Below are 16,707 nucleotides of genomic sequence, written 5' to 3' on the forward strand. Positions count from 1 at the left end.
AGAGCGGCCCCAAGGCTGGTCGGCTTCCACTGCGGGGGTGCTGTGGGTGGTCTTGACTCCCAGGTGAGGGTGTTCCTGGGGTGACGTTGCTCACAGGTGACTCAGTTCCTGGGGTGCAATGTTACTAGGGTGACACAGCTCCTGGGGTGATGCTGTTTCTGGGATGTCATAGCTCTTGGGGTGTTTCTGGGGGGACACAGCTCCTGGGATGACACCGTTTCTGGGGTGATGGCACCTCGAAGGTGACTATTCTAGGATGACATTGCCCTGGGGTGACACCGTTTCTGGCGTGAGACCATTTCTGGGGTGATGTTGTCCTGGGCTCAACGCTGGCTTCTAGTCCTCAAGGGTATCACTGCTCTTGTGGCAGTGACACACCTGGGGTGACACCCTCCCCAGAGAGACACACTGCCCTGAGGGTGAAGCTGCTTCTCCCTGAGGCTCCTGTGGCCTCAGGCTGTGCTCCTCAGCCACCTGGGACCCACAGAAATGCTGGCCTCTCTCTGGGGGCTCTCCTCCCCCAGCAGGGTCCTCATGGGGCCCTGGGTCAGGGGAAATCTGAGAAGTAAAGGGAGGTTGCAAGGCCATCACTCAGGTCTTCCGGCTCCACAGCTACTTGTCGAATCTGGACCGTATCACGGAAGAGGGCTACATACCTACCGCACAGGACGTGCTCCGAAGCCGCATGCCTACCACCGGGATCAACGAGTACTGCTTCTCCGTGCAGAAAACCAATCTGAGGTGAGCACAGAGCTTGGAAGCTCTTGTAGGAGGGCCAAAGGAGCTGCAGCGCTGAGGGCTGAGTAGGAGTTGTCTGTCCCAGCCCACAAAGGGCCTGTCAGGCTGGAGGAGGCAAAGCTGGGTATAGACATCTCCATCCCCCCATGGAGTCAGGACTGGGACCTGGAAGGGCCCACACATAGCCCCCAGAGTTCTGGGAGGGGAAGTCTTTCTGGAGGAGGAGGCATTGGTCTTAGGGCATTGAAGAATGATTAGGAGTTCACTAGAGCTATGGGGTGATGGGAAGGAGGAGACAGAGACTGTGCGGTCAGGGCTAGATCAGAGGGATTGATTTGGGGCTGGGGAAGCTCAGGGGGTGATCCCTCTAGTGATCAATGAGGGGTTCAGGCTGGGCGTCAGGAGACCCAGGAGGAGGCAGGAGCCATGGTTCAGGCAGACAGGGTTGGGAAAGGTCTGGGCAGTGGCCACGAGCATGGAAATGATGGAATGGTGCAAGAAATGTTTCTGATGTAGAATGGGTGAGTGTGGGAATTAGAGCAGGCAGTCAAAAATGACTTGCTGTGAGTTTCCCATCAAGATGATGGTGTAGATGGTAAAAACCACTGTGGTGGTGGTAGAGAGGGAGGTGTTAGAAAAGCCGATGGAGTTATTTGGGGGCAGGTTGGGTCTGAGGAGTCTGGGACATCTGGGAGATGGCTGGGCACAAACAGGCCTGAGCTGGAAGACAGAGAGGTGTGGGGGTCCCGTGCAGCCAAGAATGGTCCATGCAGAGCCATGACCAGTGTCAAAGACCAAGAAAAGGTCAGAGAGACGAGCAACTTCTGGAATTGGCCTTTAGAGAATCTTCAACGACCTTAGCAAGATGGTGACTGAGAGCTGTGCAGGTGTGCCTGAAAACCTCCAGTGTTCAACCCACTCATGTTGACCTCTTGTTTCCTTGAATGGCCCTCCCTCTTGGCTCCATGCTTCTGAAACAAGAAGGTTCATAATTTACTGTTTGCATTTGGGTCTCCTCCACTAGATGGAGAGCCCCTTGAAGTTACAGCTTGAGACTGATTCTACTGCTTCTCTGATTGATATATTATGTGATATTGAGTGAGTGTGTGTGCTCAGTCGCTTCAGTCGTGTCCAGCTCTTTGCGACTCCCTGAACTGTAGCCCTCCAGGTTCCTCTGTCCGTGGGATTTTTCTGACAAGAATACAGGAGTGTGTTGCCATGCCCTCCTCTATGTGATCTTTCCAATCCAGGGATTCAATCCACGTCTCCTTTGTCTCCTGCGTTGCAGGTGTATTCTTGACTATTGAGCCATTGGGGAAGCCATCGCTTCTCTAGTGATAATCAACTGAATGTCAGAGTGCAAGTTTGTATATATGAGTGTATGATTGGAAAGATAGAAGAATGGATGGGTGGATGGATGGGTAGATAGATGGGTGGATAGATGGATGGAAGGTTGGATGGATGAAGGGATGAGTGAATGGATGAGTGGATTGTTGGGTTGGTGAATGGATAGATGGATAGGTAGGTGGATAGATGGATCAATGGGTGGCTGTATGAGTGGATAGATGGATAGATAGATGGATGAATGCATGAATGGTTGGGTAAATATGTGGACAGATGGGTGACTAGATGGGTGGGTGGAAAGATGGATAAATGAGGATGTGGGTGGATGGATGAACAGGTGGATGGGTGAGTTGGTGAAAGTTTAGGAGTAGAAGTAGTGGTTGGGGAAGTTCAGAGGAAAGACTGGGTGGAGGAGGGGAATTTTCAGAAGGGGAAACTTAAGTCCATTCTCAAGGCAAAGGTGAGGGCTCAGAGGAAAGGGAGACTCTGAGCTGGGAGGCTGGAGAGTAAGTGAACCCCACAGCTGTCTCAGCCCCTGGAGCCCCATTTGAAGCCACTGCCTCCCCCATATGACCCTGGACACAGGGTCTGAGGGAATCTGGGGATCACCAGAAAGGCCGGTTTTGGGACTCAGGAGCCTCAGGCACCAGTCTGGATTTTCCTCCTGTACATCAGGGCAAGTCTTTTCTTGCTCTGAGGCTTCTGGCATTTCCTGCCTGCTGCCTGAGTAATGGTCGTATCCCCGGGTAAATGACGCAGGGTTTGTTATCAGCGACCCATATTTCTTAGAAGAGACAACAGGAAGGCGGGAGGGCTCAGGTTTTTGTTGTGGTGTGTCTGGGGGTGGAGGCGAACACTCGTCCTGGGACGCAAACGAAGGGGATGGCTCTTGTCCATCAGTGTGGCTGCTGGAAGCTCCCATGGTCACCCAGAACACAGCCAAGGGAAAACTGAGTTCTGGAGACATTTTGCAACTTCCCCTGGGTCATCAGTCAACAGGGCAGGCTGAGGATGTGTCCAATCAGCTGTCCTCTACTGTGGGGTAGAAGGCAGCCCAGTGCAACACAAATTCAGGATAGTCCCCTCTCCTCTCTGTACTTACAGTTTTCTCATCTGTAAAATGGGTATAATAGTGATGCCTACCCCATGGGGTGAAAGGCAGTCACACACAGGTGGCTAGCATCTATTCTTGCTGCTATTAATGTTTATTGTGGCATGTCCCAGCCATGACTGGGGTCTGGGGTGCCATGTCTCAGGGTCCCTGATTGGGTCTGAGCTCTGACAGGAGATGATTTCCCCGCAGGATCGTGGACGTCGGGGGCCAGAAGTCAGAACGCAAGAAGTGGATCCACTGCTTTGAGAACGTGATTGCCCTCATCTACCTGGCCTCACTGAGTGAATATGACCAGTGTTTGGAGGAAAACAACCAGGAGGTGAGCTGCCACTGGGGATGTGGGGGTGCTGTCTCCCCTACCCTCTTACTCACTCCTTGGCCCAGGGACCCTCAACTGAGCAGGAAAGCCTACCGCCACTCTTGAGGGAGTCTTTGTGTGTCTGGCGTGGCTTTGAGCTTCACCGTCCACTCTTTTGTGGCCAGACCATTGAACCCCAATGCACAGATCCACAAGTATTTGTGAGACAAGGACCCTGGGGACACACACACACACACACACACACACACACACAGTTGGATACTCAAGCTTCAAGGCACACCACCCTATTCCCACACCCTGAAGCACAGTGTGTGTGTCCTGGGAGTATGGGTCATGCTGTGGGAATGGGGCTATGTCCTGTTTTTATTCAGGATTCTTCTCCTTTTCATGAATTCTTCTCCTAATTCAGCTTCCCTAGTGGCTCAGCGGTAAAGAATCCACTTGCAATGCAAGAGATGCAGGAGATGCGGGTTGAATTCCTGGTTCGGGAAGATCCCCTGGAGGAGGAAATGGCAACCCACTCCAGTATCCTTGCCTGGGAGATCCCATGGACAGAAGAGCCTGGCGGGCTACAGTCCATGGGGTCACAAAGAGTCAGACACGACCAAAGCGACTGAGCACGGTGAAGGTTGGGCACACTATTATCTCTGACATGTGCACTTTTCAGAGTTAAAGTTTCACATAGACAGTTTCAGGATCCAAGGGTCAGGTGTTATAATTTGTACTTTCGGGTTAAGTCAGATAGAATCAAACTGAGTCAGATAGAATCAATTTGAGGTCATTCTGACACAGATCTTGCTTGAACTGAGCCACACATGATGTCCCACTTTGCTTGGGCTGCTGTGATGAAGTCCCACAAACTGGGAGGTAGGGCTGGTACATGGGGAGTGGGTGGTGGAGCTGAAACAACAGAAATTTATTGTCTCATGGTCCTGGAGGCCAGAAATCTGAGGTCAAGATGTCAGTGGGGCTGTTTCCTTCTGACCCTGTGAAAGAGAATCTGTTCCAGGCTCTCCCAACTTCTGGTGTGCTGACAATCTTTGGGATCCCTTGACTGGAGAAGACACCACACCATTTATGCCTCCATCTTCACATGGCCATCTCCCTGAGTCCTATTTTAAAAAATAATTTTAAAACTTTTTTGGCTATGCTGCATGGCATGTGAGATCTTAGTTCCCCAACCAGGGATGGAACCCTTGCCCCCTGCATTGTAAACACAGAGTCTTAACCACTGGGCCACCAGGGAAGTCCTTTGATTTCCCCTTTTTATAAGGACATTGGAGTCAGAGCCCACCCTACTCCAGTGTGACCGATTCTTAACTAATTACATCTTCAAAGACCCTATTTCCAAATCAGGTCTCATTCTGAATTTCCAGGTGGACATGAGTTTGGGGGTGGGGTACACTAGCCCAACGTACAGGCACAAAACAATCTTGGGCATACACAGGCAGCCGGCCCCACTGCCCTGAGTCCCAGCCTGGCGGGAACTGGGGAGCCTCAAGCTGCTGGATGGTGGGCTGCCAGCCCCATCTCTACCTGCGGGGAGGGCTCCTGTTCAGGCCGAGCATCCATCTGGATCCATGACCAGCCTGTGCCTCCCAACCCAGAACCGAATGAAGGAGAGTCTGGCCCTGTTTGGGACCATCCTGGAACTGCCCTGGTTCAAAAGCACTTCCGTCATCCTCTTCCTCAACAAAACCGACATCCTGGAGGAGAAGATCCCCACATCTCACCTGGCTACCTACTTCCCCAGTTTCCGGGGTGAGTGGTTCTAGAACTTTCTATACCCTTCACTTTCCAAAAGCAGCTCCCAAGAGAGACAGTGGTTCAGGCCACACCTCAGCCTGGAGTCACTGGGGTTCCAAGTGCAGTCAGACAGACCTGAGTTCCAGACCCATCTCTGATCTCTGCTGGAGACCTCTGAGTCTCAGCTTCCACCTCCGTTGAATGGGGAGACCGTAACAGAAGCCTTAACACTGGGTGCTGAAAGCAGCAGAAATTTCCCCCTCATCATTTAGGAGGCCAGAAGTCTGAATCAGGCCTCCCTCCTAATTTCTGGCGGTCACCTGTAATCCTTAGCATTCCGTGACTTGTAGTTGCATGTCTCCAATCTCTACCTCTGTTACCACGTGACTCTCTGTCTCTGGTTGTCTCTTCTCTTCTTTCTTTGTTCTTGGCTGTGCTGGGTCTTTGTCGCTGCATGTGGGCTTTCTCTAGTTGTGGGGAGTGGGGGCTATTCTTCGTTGTGGTGCACAGGCTTCTTATTGTGGTGGCTTCTCTCGTTGTGAAGCATAGGCTATAGGTGCATGGGCTTCAGTAGTTGTGGCTTATGGGCCCTAGAGCTCAGGCTTAGATGCCCTGCGGCAAGTGGAATCTTCCCAGACCAGGGATTGAACCCATGTCCCCCTGCACCGGCAGGCGGATTCTTATTCACTGTGCCACCAAAGAAGTCCCCATTTCTTCTCTTCTTACAAGGACACCAGTCATTGGGTTTAGGACATGACCTAACCTAGTGTGATCTCATTTTAGCTTAAAACGCACGTCCAAAACCCACTATGTGTAAATAAGGTCATATTCTGAGATTCTGAGTGGACATGGATTTGGTGTATCACCAAATTGTGAGTTTTGTGTATTCATCCTAATACACAATCAACCACAGTAAGTGAAACCCTTAGCATGAGCTTGGTGTGTAAGTCTTGATGATGTCACCACAGGTGTGCAGGGAAGGCAATGGCACCCCACTCCAGTACTCTTGCCTGGAAAATCCCATGGATGGAGGAACCTGGTAGGCTGCAGTCCATGGGGTGGCTAAGAGTCGAACACGACTTCACTTTCACTTTTCACTTTTATGCATTGGAGAAGGAAATGGCAACCCACTCCACTGTTCTTGCCTGGAGAATCCCAGGGACAGGGGAGCCTGGTGGGCTGCCGTCTATGGGGTCGCACAGAGTCGGACATGACTGAAGCGTCTTAGCAGCAGCAGCAGCAGCAGCCACAGGTGTGACCACTGGTCTGTCAGAGCCTGTGTGGCCAGTCTCACCCAATCTTACCCACAAGACTTGAGGTCTGGGTGACAGATGTCAGCTTGTTCCAGGAAGGTGGCCTGGACACTCTTCTCCCTCTTCCCCGAGCATCCCCTGGGCAGTTCGGAAGTGGGACCATGGCTTGGAGAGTTTGGATACAGGGATAAAGTAGATCGTTTTGAGGATGGTTTGTTTTCCTTCGTGTCGCAGGGAACCCCCATAACTCATCCTTTTCTGCCAGCCACAGAGGCTGGAGCACCCTTTGTTAACTTCTGACTCACGGTCTTCTCTCCTCTCTACTAAATAATATTCATGATAATAATAATAAGCCAATAACAGCTAATACATCTAACACTGATGGAAGCACCCTCGTGTACTGACTTGTTAAAAATGCTTATTAAAAATCGCTGTTCAGTAGCACTCATGTCTCTCACCACTATAGAGATGGGGAAACTGAAGCACACAGAGAGATATAGTTATTTGCCAAAAGTCACACAGCTAGTGACTGGCAGAGGCAGGATTCCCACCCAAGTTTCCTGGATCCAAAGCTGGCAGGTCGTAACCACTATGGGAACCTGCCTTTAGGACAGAATGATGATAGTACAGACTCCTGAAAGCTTCTCTGATTGAACACTGAGCCTTCGACATGATTGTGTTGAGTCTTCACAACACTTTAGGGAGGCCTAGGACAGTTATGATCCCTGTTTTAAACAAATGAGGAAACAGACTCTCAGAGATTAGGTGGATTAACAGATAAGGTAACCCATCTTGTAAGTAGTGGAGGCGGGTCTTGGGGGGTTCCAGAAGCCCTTGACTCACTCTCTCTCTCTCTCTCTCTATATATATATGTATTTCATATATATGTGTGTCCGTGTGTATATGTATATATGTATACACACACACACAGAGTCCGACACGACTGAAGCCTCTTATCAGCTTTATACACATACTTATACGTATATTTATACACATACGTATATGAATGAGATGGGGAGGGGGTGGAAATCCCATGTGTGCCTCACCAGGGCAGCCATCCCTGCCCTTCTCTTTCATCTCCCCAGGATGTCTTTCTCTGGACCTCCAGGCTCCAAGCCCAGCTAAGAGAGAGGGTCTTTAACACGGTTCTGTGCAGTCTCAGACACCAGCCTCATTGGTCCATTCCAGGCCATGTGACCCAAATGAGCCTACCCCTGAGGATCCTACTGGCTGGGCCTCAGTCTTGTGAATGGCTAGAAACACAAAAGATGGTGGAGGCTGGCAGGCACCCTGCCGGATGGTTCCTGCAGCCCCGATGTTGTCCAGAGTCTCCCTTGGTCCCAGGAGGGAGGGCCTCTCCCCTGCCACACGAGCCGCGTGCTCTGACTGCCCACCCTTGTCCCCAGGCCCCAAGCAGGACGCGGAGGCAGCCAAGAAGTTCATTCTGGACATGTACACCCGCATGTATGCCGGCTGCGTGGACGGTGCCGACGGGGGAAGGAAGGGCCCGCGCTCCCGCCGCCTCTTCAGCCACTACACGTGCGCCACGGACACCCAGAACATCCGCAAGGTTTTCAAGGACGTACGGGACTCGGTCCTGGCCCGCTACCTGGACGAGATCAACCTGCTCTGACCCAGGCCCGCCGCTCCGAACTCGGACCCGCGAGGGGCAGGTGGAACCTGCGGGCAGTGGGCGCGGGGTGGGCCGGCGCTCAGCTAGCCCAGATGCCCCACGTCGCTCTAGCCCCAGACCCAGGTAGAGGAAGGACCACGAGTGAGCCGGCGTGGAAGGCCGGTCGCTATCCCCTTCCTTCTCCGCCCCTCGTCAGGACAGCCTCTGGATCCCCTGTCCCTTGACTCAGTTTACCTCCTCGGAGAGAAAACACAGTGGCCGTTTAGGAGGACAAGGTGCAGGAAAGGGTGAAAAGAGCAAGGGATCCAGGACTTGGGTGGGTGGGGCTCTCTCAGGACCCCCACCTATAGGCATGTCCTCTCAGGCAGAGACCCTTTGGGGCTTCTGTGCCAGTCCCGGGATGAGGGGAGTGGTCCTTCATGCCGGGGACGCGGGTTCTGGCTCCCCCTAGCGGACAGGAACCGACATCCCAGCCTGAGGTCTGGGGAACTCAGGGACTTCCGTTTTCTTAGGAGAAAGAGACACCCTTTCAGAGCCTCTTGGCTCAAAGTGTGTCTTGCCTCGGTTTGCAGATGAAGGAAACCGAGGTCCACAGGCATCCGCCTTCCTTCCCAGGCTGGAAGCCGGGAGCACTGCATCTTACAACCTTCTGTATTTATTCCCTCACCTTCTGCATGGCCCCTTGCAGGGTGGACATTAAAGAAATGACATTCTGGAGACCTTTGGTTTCTTAGGGGCGTCCTGTTTAACACCCCACCCCCCAGCCCTGGCCCCCACTGTCCTATCGCAAGTCTCCTGTCCCGGACAGGGTAGCAACATGGCAAAGGAAGGAAAAAGTTCTACTTGTCCATCCGCTGTGCAGGGCACGGAACACAGAGCTGTGCGGGACTGTGTGCACTTTAAGCCAGGAAGTGAAGTCCAGCCTCTCTCTGTGACCATGGGGTCGTATTAGCGGGCCCTCTGTTGCTACTCACCCAAAATTCCAGCAGCAGCCACCAGCCATCTCTGATGGAGATAATGATGACTCTACTCACCATATCCTGGTCTCAGGGCAGCCCCATGTGGCACAAATCTCATTGCCCCCATTTTACAGATGAGGAAACTGAGGCACATGAGAAACTGAATAATTTGACTAAGGCTACACACCTGAAGATGGCTGAGCCAAGACTCTATTATTCATTCAACAGTTTTGTGGTTTCTTTTTAAAAATTTTTTCCTGCATCGTGCAGTGTGGGTGATCTTAGGTCCCCAACCAGGGATTGAACCCGTGCTCTCTGCAGTGAATGCCCAGAATCTTAACCAATGGACCACCAAGGAAGTCTGTTGTTTTTTAATTTTTTTTAATTAACTATTTTTTTAAAAATAGTCTTAGGTTTATAGAAAAATTGTGAATACAGAGTTGCCTTATAAAACCACATCTGATTTCCCATATTATTAATATATTAATATGGTATGGTGACTTAGATGGTAAAGAATCTACCTGCAATGCCGGAGACATGGGTTCAATCTCCCGGTCAGGAAGATCCCCAAGAGAAGAGAATGGCAAGCCACTCCAGTATTCTTACCTGGAGAATCCCATGGACAGAGGTGCCTGGCAGGCTACAGTCCATGGGGTCACGAGTGATTAACACACACAAACATTGAAACATTATTAACTGAAGTCTACTCTATATTCTGATTTCCTGTTTTCCCCTAATGCCCTTTTTCTGTCCTGGGACACCATCCAGGATCCCTCATGACATTTTGTCATCACATCTCTTTAAGGTCCTCTGTGCTGGGATGGTTTCTCAGACTCTCCTTGTCTTTGATGACCTTGACCATTTTGAAGAGTGCTGGTCAGCTCTGTCGCTTGTCCAGGGCTCCAGTAATGAAGTACCCCAGACAGAGGGACTTAAAACCACAGAAATGTAATCTCTCAGAGTTCTGGAGGCAGCGTCTGAGACTGAGGCTCCAGGGGAAGGTCCTTCCTGTCTCTTCCTGCTTCTGGTGGCTCTGTGTGTCCCTTGGCTTGTGGCAGTATCCCTTCAGTCTCTGCCTCTGTCCCTACATGGCCGTTTCTTCTTGTGTGTGTCTGTGTCCAATTTTGCTCTTCTTACAGAGACATCCGGAGAAGGAAATGGCAACCCAATGCAGTATTCTTGCCTGGAGAATTCCATGGACAGAGGAGCCTGGTGGGCTACAGTCCATGGGGTCACAAAGAGTCAGACACAACTGATTGACTGAACAACAACAGAGACACCAGTCATACTGAATTAGATGAACCTGACCTCATTCTAACTTGATTGTATCTGCAATGATCCTATTTCCAAAGAAGGTTGTATTCCCAGATACCATACCTGGGTTAGGACCTCAGCCGTCTCCCAGCAGGTGTTTGGCCAGACGTCCTTTAGTTGTTTTGTCTAATGTTTTTCTTGTGATTAGACTGAAGTTTAATTTTTTGACCAGGGGAGCAGAGAGGTGAAGAAAATTTTGGCCCATTATAGCAAGAGTGCAGGCATGTGTGCTAAGGCACTTCTGTTGTGTCTGACTCTTTGTAGACTGCAGGCTTCTCTGTCCATGGGATTTTCCAGGCAAGAATACTGGAGTGGGCTGCCATGCCCTCCTCCAGGAGATCTTCCTGACCCAGGGATTGAACCCTCATCTCTTACATATCCTGCATTGGCAGGCAGGTTATTTACCACTAACGCCACCTGGGAAGCCTCTATAGTGAGAGTACCTGCTGTCAGCATGACCTTGGTTCCCTGTCTGAGTCAGGCACCCAACTCTTTTTAGAACCTCTCTAAGATGGAGGGACTTCTCAGTGGTTGACTCTGCATTCCAACGCATGGGGCCTGGGTTCAATCCCTGGTCAGGGAACTAAATCCCACATGTCACAACCAAGACCTGGTCCAGCCAAATAAGTAAACAAGTAAGTAAATAAATTTTTTAAAAATAAAATAAAACCTTTGTAAGATGGAAAATATCAAACCTCCCAAAGCAGGGAGACTAGCCATTAAGACTCTCATGAGTCTGAGGCACTTTTGTTCTCATAGGCTTCTTCCTTGATAAAACAATATTTAAAATTATTTTTTACAACCCTGTTGGTAGACTGAAGGAAATCTTCAGTAGAAGTAGGTAGAAGTAGAAGAAGGTAGACAGTAGTAGAAGTAGAAGAAGGTAGACAGAAGGATGAAATCCAGACTAGGTTTGTTGTTATGTATTCATGATTAGCCTATTCATTTTCCTCTTTAGATCTTAAAAGGGAATGAAAATTAACACATTCCATGGACCCCTGAAAGTGCTGTGAGCCCTAAGCCTGAAGGCTAAGTTGACCTTGAACCTAGTACACAAACCCCGTCATCCCACGAGTGACAGTTCGTCACGCCTGTTCCATGCATATCTCTCCATCCTCCCTTCCTGCCCCTTCTGCCTCTTGAAAGTGAAGTCCGAGTGGGTTGCCATTCCCTTCTCCAAGGGATCTTCCTGACCCAGGGATCGAACCCTCATGTCCTGCATCTCCTGCATTGCAGGCAAATTCTTTACTGTCTGAGTCACCAGAGAAATCTGCCTCTTGGTTACTTTCATTTTCCCTGATATAGTACCATTTCATTCACATCTTTTTAGAATATAAAGACTTTTCTAGGGACTCCCAGCTTCCAACGCAGAGGGCTCAGGTTCCAGCCCCTGCAGGGGAAGTAAGATCGCACATGCCTCTCACGGCACTGCCAAAAACAAGCAAAAAGACAATACCAATAAAGCTTAAAAGCACATCAGAATTGTAAAAAGCAAAAGACAAAACTCACTTCTAAAAAGAAAAAGTATAATGCAACGTGAACACGTCTAAAAAAGTTAGCAATGATCCCTGTGTATTTAATATCCACTGGGTACTCACATTTCCCCATGTGTCTTGTAAATATCTTTTCTAAAGGTTGTTTTTTTTTTTTTGGCCCCACTGTATGGCTTGTGGGATCTTAGTTTCCCCACCAGGGATTGAATGAGGGCCCTTGGTAGTGAAAGCTCGGAGTTCTAACCACTGGACCACCAAGGGATTCCCTAAAGCTTTTCATTTTGTAATCATTTTAGTTTTACAGAAAAGTTGCAGCAATAGTGCAGAGTTCCAGAACACCCTTCACCCAGCTTCCTCTGACGTGAACCTCTTAGGTAACATGCTACAAACCAGGTTATAGAAGCCGGGGAATTCACATCAACCATCCTGCTATTACCTAACCTCTAGACTTGATAGAATTTGGCCAGTTTTTCCCTCTTCTGTCCTCTGTCTGGGCCAGGATTCCACACTGCACCTCCTGATCTTCGTCTCCTTCCTGGCTGATGGTTCCTTAGCCTTTGTCATGGCCTGTTTAAAGAATTCTGCCTGGTTATTTTGTAGAACAGTCCCACAATTTGGGTTTGTCTGAGGTTTGCTCACAATGTGATTAACGCCATGCATTTTGGGCAAGAGTCCCGCAGGGTTCCTCTCAGACGGTTGGGGCCCTGGTGGGGAAATGCCTCATCACAGATGATGAAATGCTACCTGTGTTTTTTTTCCACAGTTGGTTCATTTGAGTCACGACCCAAACAAAGCCCACATGTGGCATTTGGTTGCTGTTCAGTTCAGTTGCTCAGTCATGTACGACTCATTGGGACCCCACGGACTGTAGCCTGCCAGGCTCCTCTGTCCTTGAAATTTTCTAGGCAAGAACACTGGAGTGGGTTGCCATTTCCTTCTTCAGGGGATCTTCCTGCCTCAGGGATCGAGCCCATGTCTCTTGCATCTCCTGCACTGGCAGGTGGGTTCTTTACCACTGCACCACTTGGGAATCCCCTTGGTTTTTCTATCTCTTAAGAAGCTTTTCACCAATAACTATCACCCAACCTTTTTTGTGTGTGCCATTTATTTATTGAATAAACGAGATCACTTGTCTGGTAGAGTTTCTCAGCTTCCTAACTGGTGGATTGCTTTCCAGCTGTGGCTCAATGGGCTCCTCTGTGCCCTGTAACCCCTGCGAATGATCTGCCTAGATACATGAACAGACTTTCTAGGTGGTGTGAGCTCCAGCAGATGACACATAACATCCAGTTGGTTCTCTCTCTGTGTATCCGTGTGTCTCTCTCCATGAAACATGTAACAACACAACAGCCAGTTGGTTCTGTGTGTGTGTGTGTATGTCTCTCTCTCTCTTCTCATTAAAATGGACCAGTGGGTTCAGGGGGCATCGGTCTGACTCATCCATTGTGAACTTCCCAATGAGAAATTTCTCTCTACTAATAATCTTAGTGGCCACTGATGATCATCACTTATATACATCAATCGGGGTTGCAAAAATGGTGACTTCGAATACTTGCATTCCTTCTGCATTTATTGCCTGGAATTTTTCAACAACCCAGCTCACTCAAAAGAACTGAAAGCAGGGTCTTGAAGAGATATTTGTACACCCATCTTCACAGCAGCATTATTTCTAATAGCCAAGAGGAGGAAGCAATCCAAATGTCCCTTGAGAGACGGATGGTTAAACAAATACGGTCCATCCATACAATGAAATGTGATTCATCCCCAATGAGGAAGGAGACCCTGCACACACTACAACATGCATGAACCTTGGGGATGCTATGCTCAGTGAAGTAATCCAGACACAGAAGGACACACACTGATTCCACTCACAGGAGGACCCTAGAGGAGTCAGATCCACAGAAGGAGATGGTGGGGCCAGAGACTGGGGGAGCAGGAGGGGGAATCAATATTTCATGGGGACAGAGTTTCTGTTTGGGAAGATGAGAAAGCTCTGGAGGTGATGGTGGTGGTGGCTGCAAGACAATGTGAATGTGCTTAAAGCCACCCTGGGCACTTAAAAATGGTTAGTGATAATTAACGCCACATGTGTTTCACCACAATTAAAAATTTTTAATGTAGTATGATCAAAATATCTTTCCCCTATCAAGTAATTGGTTACCCAGAAATAAAAGCTGTGCAGGAAAGAAAAGTTTAATGCTTGATTCTTGATTTTCTTTAGCAGTTTTCATAATAATGAGTTAGTTCCTTAATAGCCACAAAAGATCACCAAAGGGTTTTATTTTCTCCTTTGTGTCACTATGAACTCATGGATGTAACATTAGATGTGTTTCTACACAGTGTACATCTTATTCTTCCCTTTGTTGTTCAGTCGCTCAGTCATGTCTGACTCTTTGCGACCCCATGGACTGTAACACACCAGGCTTCCCTGTCCTTCACTATCTCCCAGAGTTTGCTCAAACTCATGTCTACTGAGTCAGTGATGCCATCCAACCATCTCATCCTCTGTTGCCCCCTTCTCCTCCTGCCCTCAATCTTTTCCAGTATCAGGGTCTTTTCCAATGAGTCGGCTCCTCACATCAGGTGGCTAAAGGATTGTAGCTTTAGATTCAGCTTCAGTCCTTCCAAAGAATATTCAGAGTTGATTTCCTTTAGGATTGCTGCTACTGCTGCTGTTAAGTCACTTCAGTCGTGTCCGACTCTGTGCAACCCCATAGACAGCAGCCCACCAGGCTCCCCGGTCCCTGGGATTCTCCAGGCAAGAACACTGGAGTGGGTTGCCATTTCCTTTTCCAATGCATGAAAGTGAAAAGTGAAAGTAAAGTTGCTCAGTCGTGTCCGACTCCTAGCGACCCCATGGATTGCAGCCTACCAGGCTCCTCCATCTATAGGATTTTCTGGGCAAGAGTACTGGAGTGGCTTGCCACTACCTTCTCCGTCCTTTAGGATTAACTGGTTTGATTTCCTTGCTGTCCAAGACGCTCAAGAGTCTTCTAAAGCACCACAGTTCTAAAGCATCAATTCTTCGGTGCTCAGCCTTCTTTATGGTCCAGCTCTCACATCCATACATAACTACTGGAAAATCTATATTTTTGACAATATGGACATTTTTCTGCAAGGTGGTGTCTCTGCTATTTTCCTTCTCCAGCCAATGGAAGCCTCTTCAAGTTGGCCCCTAAGTCCTTGTGATGGGACGCAGTGGTCTTAAGAGCTTATAGTTCTGGCATAGTGAGACGCTTTCTGATCATCTCATACTTCACAGCCCCAGTCTTGGATCCGGTTGTTTCCCCAAGGAGCCCTGTTTCCTTTTTTTTTTTAATTAACATATTAATTTTGTTCATTTGACTACACTGGGTCTTAGTTAGTTGCAGCACGTGGGATCCAGTTCCCTGACCAAGGATTGAGCCTGGGCTCCCTGAGATAAGCATGGAGTCTTATCCACTGGACCACCCGGGAAGTCCCCCTGCTTCTTCTTGATATTTAGAGACCATCACTTGACTGCAAGTTAGGAAATCCACATTTTCTTCACTTATCTTTTGACTTTGAAAATATTTCAGGCCAACAGAAGTTGCAAGATGATGATAATGAACCCCCATAAAGGCTTCCTCTAGGTCAGCAGGGCTCCCTACCTGCTCTAAGCCTGCTTTGTAAATAAATTTTTATTGGCACATAACCACACGCATTCATTTACACATCATGGGGGGCAGCTTTCTCCATGACAGCAGAATCACTGTGACAGAGACTGTCTGGCCCTCAACACCAAAGATAGTTACTGTTTGGCTCTTTGCAGAAGAAGTCTGCCCATCCCTGAGCTAGAGCTTCCCACAGTTCACCTTTTGCTTTACATTTCTCTATAATCATAATCTAAAAGTATATAATCTATTCCCTAAAGAATATGCACAAAATAATTTTGTTCTTTTTCTTAATCTTTTCTAAATAATTTGACAGTGAGCTGGAGACATCATGCACTTTGACTCAAAAACAAAACAAATAATGCATGAAATCAAGCCAGTTAATCCTAAAGGACAGAGAAGGCAATGGCAAGCCACTCCAGTACTCTTGTCTAGAAAATCCCATAGATGGAGGAGCCTGGTAGGCTGCAGTCCATGGGGTCGCTAGGAGTCAGACACGACTGAGCAACTTCACTTTCACTTTTCACTTTCATGCATTGGAAAAACAAAACAAAGACCCACCCACAAAACAAAAAAACACGTCTTGTTAAGTAATCAGGATGGTCAAATTCAGGAAATCTAGCACTGATACAATAATAGTAGCTAATATACAGCCTGTGTGAAAGCGTCACAAGTTGTTTTAATATTGTCTTATATAGCAATGCTCCCCTCCCCACCCCTCACTCTCCACCGGTGGTATATTCAGTTGGGGATCACTTATTGCACATAATTTCATGTATCTGTGATCTCCTTTCTTCTGAGTCAGCTTCAGGCTTTCTGTTGTTGCTGTTATCGTCTCTTAATACCTTTCAGGCTTCCCAGGTGGCTCAGTGGTCAAGAATCTACCTCCAATGCAGGAGACGCAGGAGATGTGAGTTTGACTCCTGGGTGGGGAAAATCCCCTGGAGGAGGCCATGGCAACCCACTCCAGTATTCTTGCCTGAGAAATCCCAGGGAGAGAGGAGCCTGGTGGGCTATGATCCATGGGGTCGCAAAAGAGTCAGACAGGACTGAAGTGACTTAGCGTGCGCATACACACACACACACACACACACACACACACACTTAATAGCTGTTCCGACCTTGTCCCTCAGTGTGGGTTTGTCTGATGGATCCCACGATC

General features: G+C 48.8%; 1 protein-coding gene across 2 annotated transcripts in view; it reads left to right on the plus strand.

Moving 5' to 3' along the window:
* GNA15 (guanine nucleotide binding protein (G protein), alpha 15 (Gq class)) overlaps positions 1 to 8,864 on the plus strand; it is a 20,047-nt gene extending 11,183 nt beyond the window's left edge. For both annotated transcript variants that reach the window (XM_010863645.1, XM_010863644.1), the window contains 4 exons: positions 613 to 741; positions 3,386 to 3,515; positions 5,123 to 5,276; positions 7,921 to 8,864. In XM_010863645.1, the coding sequence (XP_010861947.1) occupies positions 613 to 741; positions 3,386 to 3,515; positions 5,123 to 5,276; positions 7,921 to 8,147 (640 nt within the window). In that variant the 3' untranslated portion in view covers positions 8,148 to 8,864. The remainder of the gene's footprint in view (positions 1 to 612; positions 742 to 3,385; positions 3,516 to 5,122; positions 5,277 to 7,920) is intronic.
* The last annotated feature ends 7,843 nt before the right edge of the window (positions 8,865 to 16,707 follow it).

Source organism: Bison bison, unplaced genomic scaffold (assembly GCF_000754665.1).
Source record: "Bison bison bison isolate TAMUID 2011002044 unplaced genomic scaffold, Bison_UMD1.0 scf7180017864492, whole genome shotgun sequence".
In the NCBI taxonomy this organism is placed as follows: Eukaryota; Metazoa; Chordata; class Mammalia; order Artiodactyla; family Bovidae; genus Bison; species Bison bison.